At 37.9% G+C, this 18,204-nt stretch overlaps 1 protein-coding gene and 1 long non-coding RNA gene across 2 annotated transcripts; both read left to right on the forward strand.

The window, feature by feature from the left end:
* Nucleotides 1-2: 2 nt before the first annotated feature.
* LOC110067391 (alpha-1,6-mannosylglycoprotein 6-beta-N-acetylglucosaminyltransferase A-like) lies at nucleotides 3-13,101 on the forward strand. The gene is made up of 18 exons (XM_020774719.2): nucleotides 3-494; nucleotides 1,213-1,314; nucleotides 2,018-2,097; nucleotides 2,764-2,856; nucleotides 3,324-3,398; nucleotides 3,841-3,999; nucleotides 4,401-4,564; nucleotides 5,285-5,416; nucleotides 6,480-6,616; nucleotides 7,117-7,241; nucleotides 8,063-8,134; nucleotides 8,624-8,719; nucleotides 8,991-9,074; nucleotides 9,292-9,354; nucleotides 9,912-10,028; nucleotides 10,636-10,710; nucleotides 11,385-11,539; nucleotides 12,307-13,101. The coding sequence occupies exons 1-18, from the start codon at nucleotides 323-325 to the stop codon at nucleotides 12,524-12,526; spliced, it is 2,121 nt and encodes a 706-aa protein (XP_020630378.2). The 5' UTR covers nucleotides 3-322; the 3' UTR covers nucleotides 12,527-13,101.
* Nucleotides 13,102-14,426: 1,325 nt separating this feature from the next.
* LOC149107336 (uncharacterized) lies at nucleotides 14,427-18,146 on the forward strand. Its single transcript, XR_016209556.1, has 3 exons — nucleotides 14,427-14,924; nucleotides 15,505-15,574; nucleotides 17,628-18,146. It is a non-coding gene; the product is annotated as an uncharacterized LOC149107336 (long non-coding RNA).
* The last annotated feature ends 58 nt before the right edge of the window (nucleotides 18,147-18,204 follow it).

Raw genomic sequence — 18,204 nt, forward strand, 5'->3', positions numbered from 1 at the left:
AAATTCAACCATCACCCTTGTGTAAATGCTACCTTTAGTTATAACGAGTTTTGAAGCCACAGATCTTGGCAAAGTGTCTTGAGAACAAAAAAGTAGTCGTTGAATAGAACAAAACGTCGCTGAATAGAACAAATCTATTCTAAACGTGTTGGAAAGTTCAAAACACAAAGGTGACAAATGGTAATCGACTTTTTAAAGAGAAAAGAAAACCACGGAGACGATATATTTGCGTTAAGAATGCTCTAATATTTGTTGTTTTCCGGGTTGAAAAATCTATTGTTCCTTTTAGATTCGTTGTAGCATTAGTTTTTCACTTTGAGATATGAAACTTAAGCGTTCGTTTTCAACAAAACGTTGTCTCTTATTTTGGGCTTGTCTTGTTGGTCTTACAGTGCTCCTCCAAAATGCCATTGTTATTTTAGTATCAATCTGCAACAAGGGATCCTGTTGCTTGAAGCTCGGAGAAGCAGACACATACCCTACAAGGAAACTCGGTGAGTGCCATGTCTATCATTGTTGGTGATTCTATTAGTATCGATATTGATCAAAATAGAATTTCGCAGTACAATTTCAGTGCATTGCTAAGGAGATACGTGACGAGAATAAAGAAAACCATCGATTAGAGGTCCAAAAAACATATTGTCGACATGCGACGGAAAAAGATAGCGTACTGAAACAGCGGGGAGGAAAAACAAGTAATTACATAGAGTTCCCAGAATCTAATTTTTAAGCATTGCTGTTTATAAGCATTGTCTTGAAAGAGATAGCAAATTGCCGATGCAACTGGTTTGGGACTGACATATTATAAATTAATGTTGTTACACCAGACTTTGTCAGACCCATAGCATTATAGTTAATTCGACTTAATTCTTCACATAAGGGCCGGGTTAACAATAATTCTTCAAATTTTCATGTCGCTCGGAAAAAAAAAAATCATTAAAAGAAATAGAGTGATAATAAATTTAATTACCTCAATCGAGACTGTGTCTTTTTAATCATGCGTCAATTTCCAATATGTCTGCTTAAAAGTAACAAATATCGACAGGGCCCGATTATGGCCCCTGATATCAACTAATTTACTGAAATGTAATTAGACAAAATCCACGCTTGTGGTTATTTTCACATTTTCATCTGTGCATTGCTGCATTATATTGTGTTTGGAAATACACATTTTACTATACATATGTTATTATTTTTTAACTTAATTTCCAGACCATGATTCTCAAGAAAATGAAAGCTCTCGGCTTTTGCATCAGCGTTCACAGATCGATTCCACACCAGAAAAGATGGTTTCCGAAGCCCTTGAAGACCATCGTAAGTATAAATATTTTATTTTGAAAGAAAAAAGTAAAATTTTGGTATCCAAACAGTTGGTTTGTCGACGAACAACAACAACAACAACAACACGAGTTCCTTATTTGACCCTTATTTGCCGAATTCTTGTCAACTCCGTATATCTCTGTTCAATTCCATTTCAATTTAACCAGCTTGACTTCGATGCTTAGCAAGCTTGACTTCATTGCTGCTCCTGGTGTTGTGGGAGGCGCGGTGGCCTCATGGTTAATGCACTCTACTCCTGATCGAGCAGTACGGGTTCGAGCCCTGGCTAGAGACATTGCGTTGTGTTCTTGAGCAAGACACTTTGCTCTCTCAGTGCCTTTCTTCACCCAGGCGTATTAATGGGTGCGGCGAATTTAATGCTGGGGGTAACCCTGCGAAGGACTGAAATCCCATCCAGGGGGGAGTAGAAATACTCCTAGTCGCTTCATGTTATAGAAACCGGAGATAAGCGCCGGCCTGATGGGCCACTTGGCTCGTATGTAGACTTAATCTTACTTATTTCGAGTTTTCGTTTTATTTGAAGCACATTTGACAGCACATTGCAAAAGTGACCAATTGGAACCCTGTTGTGTAAGCCACACGTAGTCAGAGACTAGGGGCAGCTTACAAGGCCTCTGCTAAGGAGCAGATCGTTAAAGCAGCTCAGATTTGTTTTAATTATCATTGTTTTTTTCAGCTGAAGAAATCACAACTAAATCAACAACCTGTGAGATACCTGAAGATCCCAAATTCCCTCTCTGTTCAATGAAGGTCAAGGTTAGTTTGAATAATTTTGTATTTGGAAATAACAGTAAAATGATGTTATTTGAAAACTGTACTTGGATATAAAGTTGTTTCAATTCATGTAGCTTGACTTTAAATTTGGGGAGGAAAAGTTGAGCTATGGATGTGAGTAAGTGAAGTTAGCCTGATTAACAGACTGGTGTATAACCACTTTCTATATTGTAACAATTTTACGAAATTTTTATTTCTAGATGCATGCAACATAAAATTGAAGCTTGTTCTTTAAAAATCCGCCTTGTTGGTGGTGTTATATATAGATGTTGTTATAAGTGGCGGAAAATGAACTGATATATCAGATTAATCGTGAGACGGAGACAAGAATTAGATGCCATCTGAATGTTTCGGGTCCTCAAAGGGAAGAGCGGAATATATCCCATTTCTAGCCCGAATTTGCTCAAATGCCAATTCCCGGCCAATTTTTGGGCAAATCCCTTTCCCATTTCAAGTTTTCTGATTTTCATTTCCAGTCACAGGGACCCAAATCCTATTTTCCCGATGAAAAATAGGCAAATCCGGCTCAGTTCCCAATTTACCCCACGAGGCCTCTCGACTGTCAATGGGCCCTCTTTAGAATCTATCATATTGTGTTTACTTCTGTTTGATTTTCCATTTTTTGTTGCTGTTTCTTTTTTTTAACAGTCTTTTTCTGATGCCTGGAATACCAAATGTCATGGCGAGAAACATCACGTGACACCGAACAATCTCTGTTCCGTGATTCAATACCTGAGTGAAGTGAGTTAAATCATTATACAGTGAATTTTAAAAATCAATGCTTCACTAATTAATGTTGTGATTGTTTTGTTTTGTTTGTTTGTTTTAGTCTCTGTCTGTTTCTTTCTTTTTTAAAGAAAATATTCATTCAAGTATTCAAACCATTAATTGGTAACAAAAAATGGACTGACACCTAACAGCAATGTCTATGAATTGGGGTTTTGCAATGTTTCCAATTTTTTTTTTCTTTTTTCTTTTTCGTGATCATTGCTTCAATACAATAATTCCAGGCAAGGCGTAAAGATAAGCTTGAATTTTTCACTATCAGTGATTCGTGTTGTAGTTTCTTTTCTCAACTCCATGCGATCAAGTGCGAAATTGTATCATTTGTAAATGGCACACAATTCAATGACCAAACGAAATGTGCTAAGACATAAACGCAATAGTAATCTTTTGTTGTTTTATTGTCGCTTCTTTGCTTTTCAAAGGTCGAGGCTTGGTGCCCAGTGTTGCCTTGGCGACGTGATCATGATCCCTTTAAACCATCAGTCAATTTTACAGAGGTTTGTTTTAACGTTATGCCCAACGTGTAAGCAATATAACACTAGCGGTAGAGGAGCACTGCTGTACCAACAGATATGTTGTAAGTATTTTAAAACAGCTTTAACTTAGCTAATAACGCGAGATTCCTCTAAAGACAATTAAATAAATAATCAAATTTGATCCTGTGTGTTGTCTGAAAAAATCTTGTACCAAAAATACCTTAATCATGTAAGATAACAACTTATTTTCTGGCCTGGGTTATTCGAAAGGTTAATAATCACTATCCAGTGGATAACGTGGCTTGTTTTGTTAACACTTATCCACTGGATAGCTATTTGTCCGGTAGATAACGTTATCCAGCTTTGGAACAACCGGAGCCAAATGGGCTGTATGCCATTACTCTTAGTGCACGATGTACCAGTCTTGAAGTTAGCCAATGAAATCCGTGCCTTTTGTTCACAGGCCAAAATCCGCACTAACGTGTCTGGACTACTAGAAGAACTGAACGATGAACGCTACGCTTGGATGAGACTTCGAATCACTGAAACATGGCCGCAGTGGGTGGAAGCCATAAAACAACTTGCCATCACAAGAGATATGTCCAGGAGGAAAAGGAGAAAGGTAGAGCAACTGAAATAAGTTGTACAAAAATAATACTGTCGGAAAAAAAAATGACGTGCGTGTCTACGCCGAATATAATTTGCAGAAACTTAACTTCTCCTTCTCATGATCCCAAATTATGGAGAAGTCTTGGAGGACCTCACGTAACGTTAAGACTTTTGGAACTTTTATCAACATTATTGTCTTTTAATTCCCTTCTTGTTTTTGTTTTCTATATAGTTATAAGCTCGTAACGATCGCAATTTTTATCTATAATTGGCTCGGTCTAACTAGCACCGTGTGCGTTTTATATTATTCTTTTATTAAGCATAGTTGAAACTTTGTTACTGTTGTTGTTTGTTGTTTTTATGACGACTGTATTGAAATTGCCCTGTGCTTCAGTTGAAACGTTTTTCCTCCAGATTGCTCTTTACATGGGAAGTTTAGAGTTCAACTTTAAGATCTTCACAGAAGCTTTTACTGGTGGCTGTCTCGGCGAACTCAGTCAGTGGAGTGATGTCATGAGCGCACTGTATATATTAGGGCATGATTTGACAGTAACCAGTGACAAAAATGACCTTCCAAAGTAAGTGTATATTTTATTACCTTTACACAAGTGTTAAGGCATAATTTTGTAGGGGACCACCAGTGAAACAGGAATTGCAAGAGTGAACAGGAATGGGAGATGAAAGGAAGATACGAAATCTCAGCAACTTAATCTATGTGGGTTACGGTTGTCTTTAAGAGTTAACCATTACAATTATTGACAGCTAACCATTGTCGAATCAGTGATGTTTAGGCTAACCATGGCGTCATCTCGTCATCTCGTCATCTCGTCATTTTGTGTTTTAAGCACGCCCTAGGTACCAAGCTGTTGGTTCTGGTGGTTTATACTTGGGTCAAGTGCCAGAGACTATAATATCGTAGCTTTTGGTATGATCATTTTTCCTGAATGGATTTCTGTGGCAAGTAATGAGATAAAAAAAAGTAATAATATTAATAATATAATCTGACTGTTTCTATCGGCTGAGCTTCCTGTGATCAAGGTATGGGTTTAGATTTTGCAAAATCGTATGTTTAACATAGATCACTTGCATATCCCCCTTGAATGGATTACTGTGGCGGTGCATGAGATAATAAATAAATAAATAAATAAATAAATAAAAATAATATTAATAACATAATCTAATTGTTTCTATCGCCTGAGCTTCCTGTGATCAAGGTATGGGTTTACATTTTGCAAAATCGTATGTTTAGCACAGATCACGCGCATATCCCCTTTAAGTGAAACCTTTTTTGTTGGCAGTATTATTACACCACCCGACCCGGACGGCTGTGCCTCCAGACTACTGGGTGACAACCTGAATCTCATATTTACCGATATCATTGGCGTTCAGAGTTTGGCTGATGCTAGTGGACCGCATGAGTCTCGTTACAGGTCAGCATAACACTATTTTTTTTAGAAAACAGCCATTAGCAAATACGCGCGCTGATTGGTTAAAAATCGTGTTTCTATTAAACAACTAGAATATGAGCTCGAGATTTCTATCGCGTGATAACTTTCACACATAGACATCGAGAGCGAATAATCTAATTGTTTTAGTATAAATCTATTAGTCGCTTAAAACTTTATCTAAAACCTCTTCACAGACACTTCAAATACGGCAGGAAGCGGCGGTCATTTTGTTAGCAAGGGCACACTGCTACGCTACACACTATCTATCTCAGAATAGATAGTGGGTAGCGTAGCTAATCAGAGAACGGCATTGGTGATAGAACGCTAGTAGATTTATACTAAAACTCGATAGGAACATGGTACATGTTTTCTATTTCTTAAATGTTAAAGGTCGGCACACACTAATAGAGAACATGTTGCGGGGACATGATGAAGCGAGGACATGTTGCAGCGACAGTTTTCTTCTTGTGACATACCTGTTTTGGCGAAACGTTCCGTTGCGGGGACAAACTGTTAAAAATATATATATATATTTCAGCATCCTTCCTTTCCTCTCTTAAATTTTTTTTGGTTTAACAATGTAACTTACTCTGGAGACAGAGATACTCGAAATGAACGTACTCTAGAAGCAAGACCTGAGGTGTGATCCTAACAGTAATTATATACATGCAACAACTGACTGAACAAAAAAAAACAGTGCAAAATGTTGAAGTTGAGTGCATAGAGTTGAAATTACACTGCATGCATACTATTAACAAGTAATCAGATGATTTTTCTTGTGCAATTTGGAATAAATAAGCTCGTAAATTTTTCGAGGCATGACTTTTTAGTGCTTAAAGAATTTCCTTTTGCCTATTTGTCCAAATTGTACTCTACATTACTACTGTTGAATTTTTCTTGTGATTCGATCAACCAAGAGTAAGTTAATTTTTGCAGAAATAAACCTGATTGAAAAATATACTATACTTTTTGTTTTGCGTGCATTACTGGTCTCTGTTACAATGCATTAAGTAACACGAGTATTTTTTCACATTTCGTTAATTAGATGCAAGATGCGTGTTCTCGACTCGTTTGGTACAGACGCTGAATTTAACTATCGATATTATAAAGAAAACATTCCTGGTGGAAGATCTATCTGGGGCAATCTGAATCTGCTGCTTCCACAATTTATGACCATGTATCGTAAGTAGCGCATTTTCATTTGTAAGGTGTCGCAACAGGTTTTAACAACAGAACTTCAACAGAGCTGTGGGGTTATTAAAAGTATGCAGCTCCCACGAACAGTCTGCTAGAGAACTTTGTTATGACAAAACTCAGGCTACCAACTGCTGACCAAACGGAAAATTGGCTCTTCCTATTTTGCGCATGCTATATGTGTCCTGACTTGTTTCTAGGGTAGGGGAGTCAAACATATTCGGAATTTTTCTGTGGAAAAAAGCTGGCTCGCCACCCAAGATTATGCTTCTAAACGAGTGACCCTCCACCCTGGATCATCTGGTTATAAAGAAATGTATGAAATGGTCCCAGTTTTGTTTAAATCATGTTTTATTTCGCACGAAAGATGACAGCCTGTCCCTTGTTTAATTATGTTATGACCTCTTTTTAGCCGATTCCCTGCGATTGCATTGCTACTTTGCTCTCTTTTGCTTTTCGCTTGATTATTTTGAATTTGCTTCTTGCAGCCCACAGTCCCGATAACTCGTTTATGGGTTTCGCTGTTCCCCAGAAACAGCACTCGCTGCATGTGAATGGCCAGAAAAGTAGAAAACACGCCCTCGTCTATGGAAAACTACCACATTTTTGGCAGGTATAGATACTTGTTTGGCAGGTATAGAAACTTGTTTGGCAGGTATAGAAACTTGTTTGGCAGCTACAGAAACTTGTTTTGCAGCTATAGAAACTTGTTTGGCAGCTATAGAAACTTGTTTGGCAGGTATAGGAACTTGTTTGGCAGGTATAGAAACTTGTTTGGCAGGTATAGGAACTTGTTTGGCAGGTATAGAAACTTGTTTAATAGGCCATTTAATTTCCGAGTTGTCGTGTGCCCCTGTTTCAAAACGCGTCCTCATGTAAGACCTGTCATTTGAAAATGAGTTTGATTTGCGCGAAGACTTGTTTTGACACAGAGGCAAAAGGCAACTCGGAAATGGCCAAGGGAAATAAATAAATATATTTGGCCATAATATTCACTGAATGCCAAATGATTCAACGAATTTCAAAAGGTGATGCTAGTGTCACGCCATGGGAAAGAGGCTTCGTTACGCTTGTGTAACAGCATGATGAAGATACTAGATCACAGTGACAGTATACGGTAGCTTGGAGGGACTATGTTTCGCCTGTGTCACGCCACCTATTAATAGGCTGTAGGTAAAACTATGCTTAACAATTCAAGTCAAGTATATATTCTTAAAATTGAAGTGCTAAATTGATCATCTTTGCTAGGTTTAGCCTACTAACGAACGTTTCCAAACGAACGAGGTGTTTCTTCAGCAATATTTTTGCTCTCGCCCCAATTTTCGCGCCACCCGTACCAGAAGGCAAGAAACTCTCCGTTCGATCGAACGGGATGCTTGCTACGAAAGCTAACCTGATGTTTAAAAAGTTCTAAGATCTGATTTCTCTTTGCAGGGTAAGACGCAGTACATCGATACGATAAAGAAATACTTTGGTGAAGTTCATGCCAACATTGGAAATTTTAATGTAAGATATGATTACAACATCATATTCTTAGTACTTCGAGCCTGTGTAAATAGGTCTTGATAGAAACTTCTTTTCCTGATTATACAACAGCGAAGCACATGCCAAAAGCTAATAATATTAATTGTAGCAAGTCTTGTTTTTGGAAGTATGGTTGTTTCAGTTGGGGGTAAATCAATAAGCTATGAAACAGAAAATTGGAAAATCAGGTAACGAAAACGTTGCCAGTTCCTTAGAATAAATTGTTGAGAATGATTTTTTTTTTTTGGTTTGCCAAACAACAACAAAAACATTTCAAAACATTCAATTCCAATCCAGAACCATCAGAAGCCTTGATGCTACCAGATGGCCACTTGAACCACTAAATACACGTTTACGTTTTAAAGGGTATGAAGACCTTTGACTGGTCTTGGTATTTAGTATGTAAACATTTAGCATTTTTAAATGCTAAAATATGGTTTAAAAACCATATTTGTTTTGTCTTGTTTCCAGGAAAGTGAGCTTAGAAAGTATGACATACCTGACTACATCATTAATCACGGCATTGTCAATATTTCTACACTCATGAATCTTTTTCAAAGTAGTAAGGTAAGTGTCCATGAATGATAGTTTTGTAAATTTTTTGACTCCTAGATTCCCTAGGGTGTGCAATCGATTTCTTGTTATAATATCAATAAGTCTAAGCAGAGATGCCAGAACAAAGAAGAAAATATGAACAAGGGTATATTGCTGTGATGGGCCTTCAACATCTTCGAACATTTCTTGGAACTGAGTGGTCAGCACTGTGCAAACAAAACATTTTTAAACATTTTTTCTTTTTCTTTTCTTTTTCTTTTTTTTTTCTCCAATTTGTTTTCAGGTGTTCGTAGGCCTGGGTGACCCATTTGAAGGACCAGCAGCTCTTGAGGCTCTAGCCAATGGATGTTACTTTATTAATCCTAAGGTAATTCAAGAACCCGTCTCTAGGAGTGTGTATCTGTCCATATTGTACCTTATGTTACTGCGTTGTAGCTATGTTTAGAATAGGCCCTACATTTTAGAACTCTGCCTTTTGTTTGCGTTTTTGTCATGCTAGTATTTTTTAAACCACTTTAAATTGACTTACTCGCCATGGAGCAACACCTCTTTGTCTAAATTGACGCTTTCTTATCTTTGTTAAGTTTAATCCTCCTTTTGATCGTGTAAATCATGGATTCTTCGTCGACAAACCCATGGATAGGAAGGTACGGAAATTATAAATTACGATAACTTGATAAACACTAACCGATTGCTTCGCATATTCTTTTATATCAAAAATACTTGATCATCAAAGTAACTTCCTTGTAGATTTACACAGCCGATTCGGGTGGGGAGAGGGGATGGGGGTAATGATTGGAATCTGGGAATTGAAGAAAGGGGAGAGTGTGCTAGACTGAAAGTAAGAATGTCTTAGGTGTTTTAAGCGAAACATGATTTAGGCATCGTTGTAAGGTCATCTTCACAAGCTAGATGGTCTGCTCTTTCACATCTGGCACTGTAAAGATAAGCTGCTGCCGCTCTCCGGGGCTGGCTTTTCGTTGAGGTTGTCCCAACAGTTTGTCAGCACGTAGCTATTGGACATCTAGGCAGTTTGGAGGAAATCACTGTGAGAGTGTCTCTCCCTAGAATACTGCACAGGGACCTCCAACAGGATCTTAGTTTATTAACCCGCCAATCTAAAACCATGTGTGACTACCACTGAATTTTGAGAGCTGATAAAGTTAACAGTGCATCTTTTGTGTTATCTGATCTAAATAAACAGATCACATCTCAAAACCCCTATGCTGAAGTATTCGTTGGAGAACCATTCGTCCAAACTGTTAACATAGAGAACATTGCAGAAGTTGAAGAGGCCTTACAGAGAATTCTGGATTCGTCGGTAAGTATGAAGAAGTAAATTGCTCAAAGGCTCTGTAAAACAGAACTTTTTCTTTTAATAATGAACGAATTAATCTACTTGCATGGGAAGTCTCAAAAATGTTAAATTTGGTGACAATTTTTTGGACTCTTTCACACCTAAACTAATATATATTCAAAACGTATAACTTGAAAATCTGCATTTGATAACGGGGACAAGATGACGCCGAAACGTAACGTAATAAACGTTTATACTTCTTTTAAAATTGACGACTCAACAAGCTAAATTTCCAGTAAAATAAAAAACGCTTGGTTGCTAAGCACTGATACTTTATCATTTGCTTTATTGACGGTGTTTTTGTGAGAAGACGTTATTAGAAGAAAGGGTACATGTTTTTCCCTTTTGAAAATCTCACTCAAAGAGCTAATATATCTCTATTACTTTATATCAAACGCGTAGTTCGAATGATCAAACCACAAGACTTGGTTTGGGGTGTTCTTTGTGTTCTGAGATGAAACTGTGCGTGTCATAAAGGAAACACATTTATTTCCTACAACTTGTGATGTCAATAAGTGTAGCTTGCAACAAACCTATTGTTTCAGTATTATCTATTTTTCCTAACTTTCAGGCAAGTGCTCATCTACCCTATGAATTCACAGTTACGGGGATGTTAGAACGTCTAAATGCTTACATAGAACATCAGGTATGCATTGTAGATTTTCATTTCAAAGTTTTAAAAATTCTCTAAAGTTTTTTTTTTTTTTTTTTTTTTTCAGTTTTTATGTTTTATTAACAGGTAATCACATGAGCTTCGCCTCAGTCTAAAAGATATAAACTTATTGTAACATGCCCATATGACTTTTAGTATTATATCCTTTAAAAAGTAATCCTGACTATGTACTCAAAAGCGCATATCTTGAAATGTATTGCTCCAGCTTTGATCTAGTCAACTACTAACAGCGGCTCTTTACAATTGACGTCACATTCCCCACCCTTCAAGTTTCCTGCTTCAGTATTTCGGGCTATGGCATAAAGAAAACATGACGGAAAAAGTCCAAATGATCTGATTAGCAAAGAGGCCAAGTGTGAAACCTAGGTTGTCAGGTTTAACTAAAGTGGTTTTGCAGTTGTTTTTCCTGTCTAAGAAATTGGGAACGTTAATTACCATGAATAACACAATGTCTGCCAGAATGTTTTTCGAATCATAAATAATGGCAGGCAATTAACGTGATTTCAGCTGGGAAGAGCTAATTAGTTTGTTCTAATCAGTTTTTGAATTAATGTCTTGCAGTGGTAGAGTCCTCATTTTAATTATTGTTCTATAAAGAAACAAGCAAACAGACAGCTGAGTGTGATATTCTATGTTTTTACACACAGGATTTCTGTAAGCCCAATAACTGGCCACCAATTAAGGAGCTGAAGATCACCACAAGTAAAGATGGCCAGTCGTGTGAGTTTGCCTGTCTGGAAGAAGGACTTGTCTGTGAACCAACATTTTTCACTGCAATAAACACTCAAGACACTTTGACAAGGTAATTAGTAACGCTACGACATAGTCTCAACTTTGAGTTTATTTTGCAATTGGATTGTAATTCCAGAGCATATTGCTTAAAGTTACCGCGAAGATCAGTTACAAAGCGACGGATGACTTACGACATTCACACGAGGAGTACCGAAGATGAGCGAAAGACTGCCGACGGTAGACCAGAGATACTCCAAATTGTAAACACGGATGGTTTGCCAAAAAAGTTGCAGGGATTGCTTGCAAACTTATATAATACCTCAAAGATTGTGCCAAGTCTGCTAAATATTTGCAATTAATGTTATGTGTCACTTTTTTTAGTGATTGCACATTTTTCCTAGTGCAATTATTTCATCATTTTTCTCTGTAACACTATGAAGTCAAATTTTAGTTGTTAGCTGTGCTGACAAAGCCCAAGACGCCTATATATCTGTCAGTGCAATAGTTTTATTTCTTATTACTGAATTGACGTCCAGGGAAACCAGTGCCTTCAAATTAGAAATTGTAATACTGGAAAAGCCCTACTAACCACCATATTGGCTGTCAACATAACCTATGAAGAGGTGCCTTGTGCTTGTTGTCTTGTAAACCATTTCCTCGTCAGAAAACAGCAGACCAAAATCAAATAGAAACGTTAACCAAACTTGGAAATGATGTAACAGCAATGATTCAAACAGCATCTCAAATATACGTTTGTGTTGAAACAGGAGCCATAAACGGGGACCTGATTATGTCTCCTGGTTGAAGTTAATTCTATATGTATGTTTTGTCTTTCAGAGCTGGGCTGTCCTGTAACGCATCCACAACAGTATCACGTGACAGTATTTTGGCGCCATCATTGGACACTTCAAACAACCTGTGCCTCCTTCAGAGTCAGTCATTGTTGTTCAGCTGCCGAGCAGCCAGGCCTGGTGTAGTTCGCCTCTGTCCGTGTCGCTCGTACCGTAAAGAACAAGTTGCATTGTGTGAAACGTGCTTGGAAAACAGCTATTATTAAACTACATCTGAGAGATGATTGAGTAAGAAAACGTCAAACGTAACAGAACTCACACTGCATTGTTTCTTTCGGTAGCATGCACAGATATAGTGCGTTTTTTGAAGATCTATAAAGTGGATACAAATATAGATGTAAAATGCAAAATTTTAAAAACTTATAACTCTCATTGTACATAGATCAATAACAATTATTACTGAACCGATCTATCCATACAAACCATACAGACCTTCAATTTTCAATCACCTTTTTCACTTTCCATTTGAAAAAACAATAACACCGAAAACAGCACCACGCACTCCATCTCAACGCAATGAACTTCGTAAGCTTCTACTTATCTTTTTGGGCCAAAATGCATTATAAATAGGCTGTTTGAAAACACGAGAACGCATTTCCACTGCAGGTGTAGGCTAATCCGGCTCTTTTTTATAACAACTTATTTGCATTAAAAAATGATATTTACTAATTACAAAGAGGGTGCCAACAGTGAGGAACCTAATCTTCATACATGTGTAACCTAAGTTTACTTGGATCGATTACAAATAAAGAAATCTAGCTGTGTTATCTGTTAACACCAATCATGGTGTCGCTTTGTTTTTCTTGTTCATTCATTACTTTTATTAGTCTCAGATTCGATCTGTTCACTCTGTAGCCGAGGTTTCATCGGAAGGTGACATTCAAAGGAGCTACGTCACGCTTTTCGCATCTTGAAAAGTTTAGCCAAAATTTTTGAAGTTCGTCGCTTGTAATGCGTGTTAGTCTTCTCCATCCTCAACCATTCCCTTTCCTTTATGGTTTTGTATTATCTTTTTGGTGTTTTATATATCTTAGTAAACTACTATTTTCAGGTTTCCGATAATTTAAAGGTAATTTTTGTGCCTGCCGAAAAGAACTGAAAATACCATGACTGAGCTCCTTTAATCGTCTGACTGATAAAAGTTTGCTGCTTGTAATTAAAGTAGCGTGACCTACATATTAGCCCGGCCGTTTACATGGCATGAAACTAGCGTGACGCATACGTAGCCCCTTTCTTTTAAATGCTCGTCCTATTACATCTGTCAGACAGACTTAATTACTTACTATGACCCACACTCTGTTGTACAGACGCAGCATAGTCGTACATACCCCCACCACCCCGTAGTACTTAAACGAAAGCTGATATTCAAATTGATAAAAAGTGATTGTCAAGTGACGATCGTGGCTAACAGCCTTCGTCAGAGACGCCCTTGGAACTTGTCACGCAATCTTCCTTCTCCCAGGTTTGTAGGAGAGGGACGCGTGACGAGTCCAAAGAGCGCCTTCATAGGAGACTGGTCGGAGGTAGGATAAACCAACATTGACAATATATTTATTTAATTTCCCTTCTTGGAGCGGATATCAGGAAAAAAACTGAAATCACAGTTGGCTGGCCTTTTAGAAATTTTAAGCCTGCATATTAGCAGATTTTAAAGAAATTAAATGAAACGCTTTATAAATGTACAGACAGCCATTACTCATCTTAGGGTCAAGAAGTAAAAGACGTGACGTTGTATACAAGTCCACTGATCTCCCTCATAAGCAAAGCTTGTTTCCAACATAGAATAATCAATTTTGCCATTTTTGCTCTACTTTGTGATCAGTATGAGTCGTCGGAATAATTGTAGGTATCGATTTGCGCGGGTTCCAGAACAAAACTGTTCACTGTTATAACCCATCAAATATTTTCGCTCGCGCGCGATTGGTTTAAATACATCACGTGACTGAATATTCCCCAGCTAAAACTGGGGAATGTCCGAGTGATATTCCCCAACTTTCAAAACCACGCGTGTTGTGAAAAATATATTTTAAGGATGATAAACACAATAGCCTCCATTTTGCGCGAAAATACGATCGGATATTTGTCCTTGGAAATTATCTGTTCTTCAAAGCTCACAGTTTTCCTCGAGCTACGCTCTCGAAAAACTGTTCGCTTCTCGGAACAGATAATGTCCGCGGACAAATATCCGAGTATATTTCCGCGCCAAATGGAGGCTATTTATAATCTATTCCTTCGCGCAGACGAAGAAAATTTAAATATCCCGCACTTATTAAAACGAGAAGACGAACCAATCAAATGATAGTTTTAATCTGCCGTTCGGTGCGTGGTGGCAAAACGTGTGCAAATTAAAATTGCAAATTCACATTGCTGAAACATTTGCTACGTTGAGTTCCTCGGTCGAACATCTACCATCACGTTCAAGAATTCGACTAGCGGAAATTCAACTCAGCACAGCTCGTCGACTTCTAGGAACAAGTACCAAGCTTTCATTTTGGACTGTCCTTTCGTCTGGAGCCGTTACGAGACACCAACACCTGCAACAGGAATTTAGTTCAAGCAAACCTTGCAAGCACGTGCTTCGAATGGTTTTCACGTCTTGCCAAGGTAAGAACTGCACCCACATTTTGTAGAGGCAATTTTCGGTTCTGTCCTCGTGTACCGGTTCACAAGAACCGACACTAAAGACCCAACAATGTTAAACAGCTAAACAAAGATTCGCAAAGAAAGGACTACAATGGTTATTCCCTCTGTGTACCGGTACACCAGGACACAACCCAATTCTCTTCGTTGAACGTTCTCTATGAATAGTTGGTAAACATTTCGAAACAATTAGCACTCTTCAAATTTTAGTTAAACCTTGACCACTCAGTACTGAACGTCGACCTTTTAAATTTCTGACTATCGGTGAATTCATTCGCGACCGTCGACAGAGCTTCTTTGGAAGAAAACGTTCAAAGGACTGATAAAACTGAGTTCTTGTTCTCTAAAATGGATTTTGAATTCGCTCATTTTACATCGTGCGCTTTTGATTTTTATTACGTGTTGCAACGCAACAAAATGACATGTTCCAAGTTTGTTCTCCTTATTATCAGCAAGGCGAGCCTAATTAGAGAAGGCTGAATCCTTTGGTATCCTGAGCGCAATCGTACATTTTTTTTCTTATTTTAATTTTATCCTTTTCCAGGATTGAGAAATGACGATTACATGGACAGAATTAAACCACAGTGGTGTGACCCTTGACACGATTACTTCAGGTGAGTCACATCGTTCAGTCACAATCTCAAAATTTGTATTTTCCTAACGGAACGCCCACACATTTCTTTTAATGTCAGTTTTGAGACTTCAGCAGTACCTCAGGCCAATATGTCGAAGTTGAAGATTTTTGCTTTCTGTCATCACCTATCCACTTCATGACAATTTTCCGATGTCATAACACACGAATGTGGCCTAGATTGCCTAGGATAAAGAGCTTGAAAGAACGAAATGGAATAGTTTTATTATAGTTTCATAATTTAGACCCTCTTCAGCGGTACGCTTGCCTCATTTAAGGCCTAGAATGTGCGTTCTTGTTGTTCTGTCTGCTTTTGTGTACTGAGTTTGGCTCTGCGTGGCTATATGCATTCACAACATTTAATGTAAGCACATTTAATGCAGATTGAAACTTCAAACAGTTAAAGAGCTTGTTAGACTTACTTGCTGGTGATATTCTTCGCTCTTTAGGGGTAAAATTAAACGAGATATTGAATTTCAATTTTGGCAAAATTCGTGGGTGCTAAAGGCACCAGGGGACGGACCATTAGGAAAGAGGCGTGGGATCTTCAGCTTTCACAGTTATATTTGGCCCATTGCTTGTGAGCGTTTTTTTTTTTTTTGTCTTTTTGGCATAATTTTATTTTCTTTGCCCCCCTCTTTTGCGCCAATTATTTTCCCCTGGCATTTTCGCCTGCATGACTTTTTTTGTTGTTTATTACAATGAAGAATCTTTTTGCGAAATGATATCATTACTTACGTTGCTTTCTTGCATGATCACTTTGCGGAAGGGTATTTCTAGCTGTGGCTCCTCGTGGTTTAAAAAAAAACAAAATAGAGATCTGCTGGATATTTAAGATAAGGAATATTTTTCTAATTGACAAAAATGGTGAGTTCATACGGTAATTATTTACTTACCATCTTGTATTACTTGTCTTGCTGAACACACCCCGACAGCTAAAGCAGAGTCGATTTTTGTTTGGGACGTTTAGTTGTGAACAAACACCTGTTCAAATTTCCGAGAAACTGACTTAAACCCTCATTAGTTGAAATTGCCAGAAACTTCCGTCGAATCACAGTCCACTTGTCCCGTAGCAGTTAACCTCGCTTGTCCAAACTGAAATGATTTTTGGAGACGACTTCAGTACACAAAAAGAGGCAAGCTTCCATTGAACAAGGCAACCTGGCGATATTTGCAAGAACCAACCGAAATTCAACTTTTTTCCCAAAAGACAAACCTTGGTGAGATTGTTTTGCGGGCTTTTGAAAACTAGGAAAAAACATTACTGAAATTTTGACAGTGAAATTCTTAACAAAGGTTTCTAGTGGTTACGTTTCTCCGTAAGAGAAGAATTGTTAAAGGCAAGAAATTTGCATCTGTGTTTCAGGCGCCCTCTTCGAAATATTTTTTTCTTTCGGTGAGGGTGGCTGTAACACAGACTACACATTGGTGAAGGACAGATAACTAACTCGCCGAACTAAATTTTATTTCACGTGGGCCTTCATCACATTGTTTATGACTATAAGCGAATAAATTCGCTGACGCAGAACACTGTCTTTTTATTCTCCCCTGGAAAATTTGGTGACCTTGAATTGCCTTCCAATGGTTGCACACGCCATGGCCGCCATGCTGATTTTACATAAAATGTAAATTAATTATTCATAGCAACGTGACTTTTGCAAGGTAAACTCATTCCCATCGGGAGATTTCAAGCAGATTCCATTGTGATAAATTTCTTACAGCGACTTCGTGTTTACAACTGAATCTTGAAATAAATTTATTCTCGAATTTAAAACCCGTGCGTCGCTTTTGCAGCAGAAAAACAAAGCCAAAAAAAAAAATCGACTTGGCAGTTGATAGTTCAGAGTACATTAAAGAAACCGTTTGTCTAACAATTCAAGTCTTTAGAAGAAGCCTTATTTACTGTGCTATCACCCAAATGAAAGTTACTGAGCTGTACGTTTAGGACATTATGTGTATTATTAGGAGATTTGTTTATTTTACCCTTTTGTGTGACTATTTAAGGGATCTTAACTTCCTTCCTTTTATCTCTTTAGGCTCTTTCGTTCGAATTAGTCCAGTACCTTCTGAACCTCCTGGTGAAAAGAGGAGAAAAAACACTGCAAAAAGAAAAGTTACAAGCGCGGGAAAACATTGAACCGATAGCAAGCGCTGGAACAAGGCGTAATCGACTGCAAGCGCGCGGGAAAACTTGTTATTGGTCACTGATGATAAGCGCGGGAAAATATGTTGTCAGTCACTGATGTTAAAGCGCGGGAAAACTTGTTGTCAGTCACTGATGATAAAACCCGGGAAAACGTGTTATCGGTTATTGATAGTAAGCGCGGGAAAACGTAAGAGGTAGTAAATCTAGAACGGAACAAATCTAGTGACGTTTGACTGGAACCGCACTGTGCTTTAGAAACAAGTCATTTCTCGTTTGTTTTGTGTTGTTCTGTTGCGACTAAGTAATTCTTAAGTTGATTGGTCAGATTGAAGTGGCTGTAATATAACGAAAAATAGTATTGCCTTATATATATTTTATAAAAATGAAATGAGTGTACGATTAAAAACTGTGACACAACAAGGTGCTTGTTTTATTTTAGTTTCTTTGTCGATATCTTAAATACGTGA

This window comes from Orbicella faveolata, unplaced genomic scaffold (genome assembly GCF_042242905.1).
Source record: "Orbicella faveolata isolate gen_17 unplaced genomic scaffold, um_ofav_v1 contig_27, whole genome shotgun sequence".
Taxonomy (NCBI): Eukaryota; Metazoa; Cnidaria; class Anthozoa; order Scleractinia; family Merulinidae; genus Orbicella; species Orbicella faveolata.

Coding starts and splice junctions, on each gene's coding strand:
- LOC110067391 (XM_020774719.2), top strand. CDS start 323: ATGAAACTTAAGCGTTCGTTTTCAACAAAACGTTGTCTCTTATTTTGG. Junction 9,075..9,291: donor GTTACTTTATTAATCCTAAG/GTAATTCAAGAA, acceptor ATCTTTGTTAAG/TTTAATCCTCCTTTTGATCG. Junction 11,540..12,306: donor ACTCAAGACACTTTGACAAG/GTAATTAGTAAC, acceptor TTTGTCTTTCAG/AGCTGGGCTGTCCTGTAACG.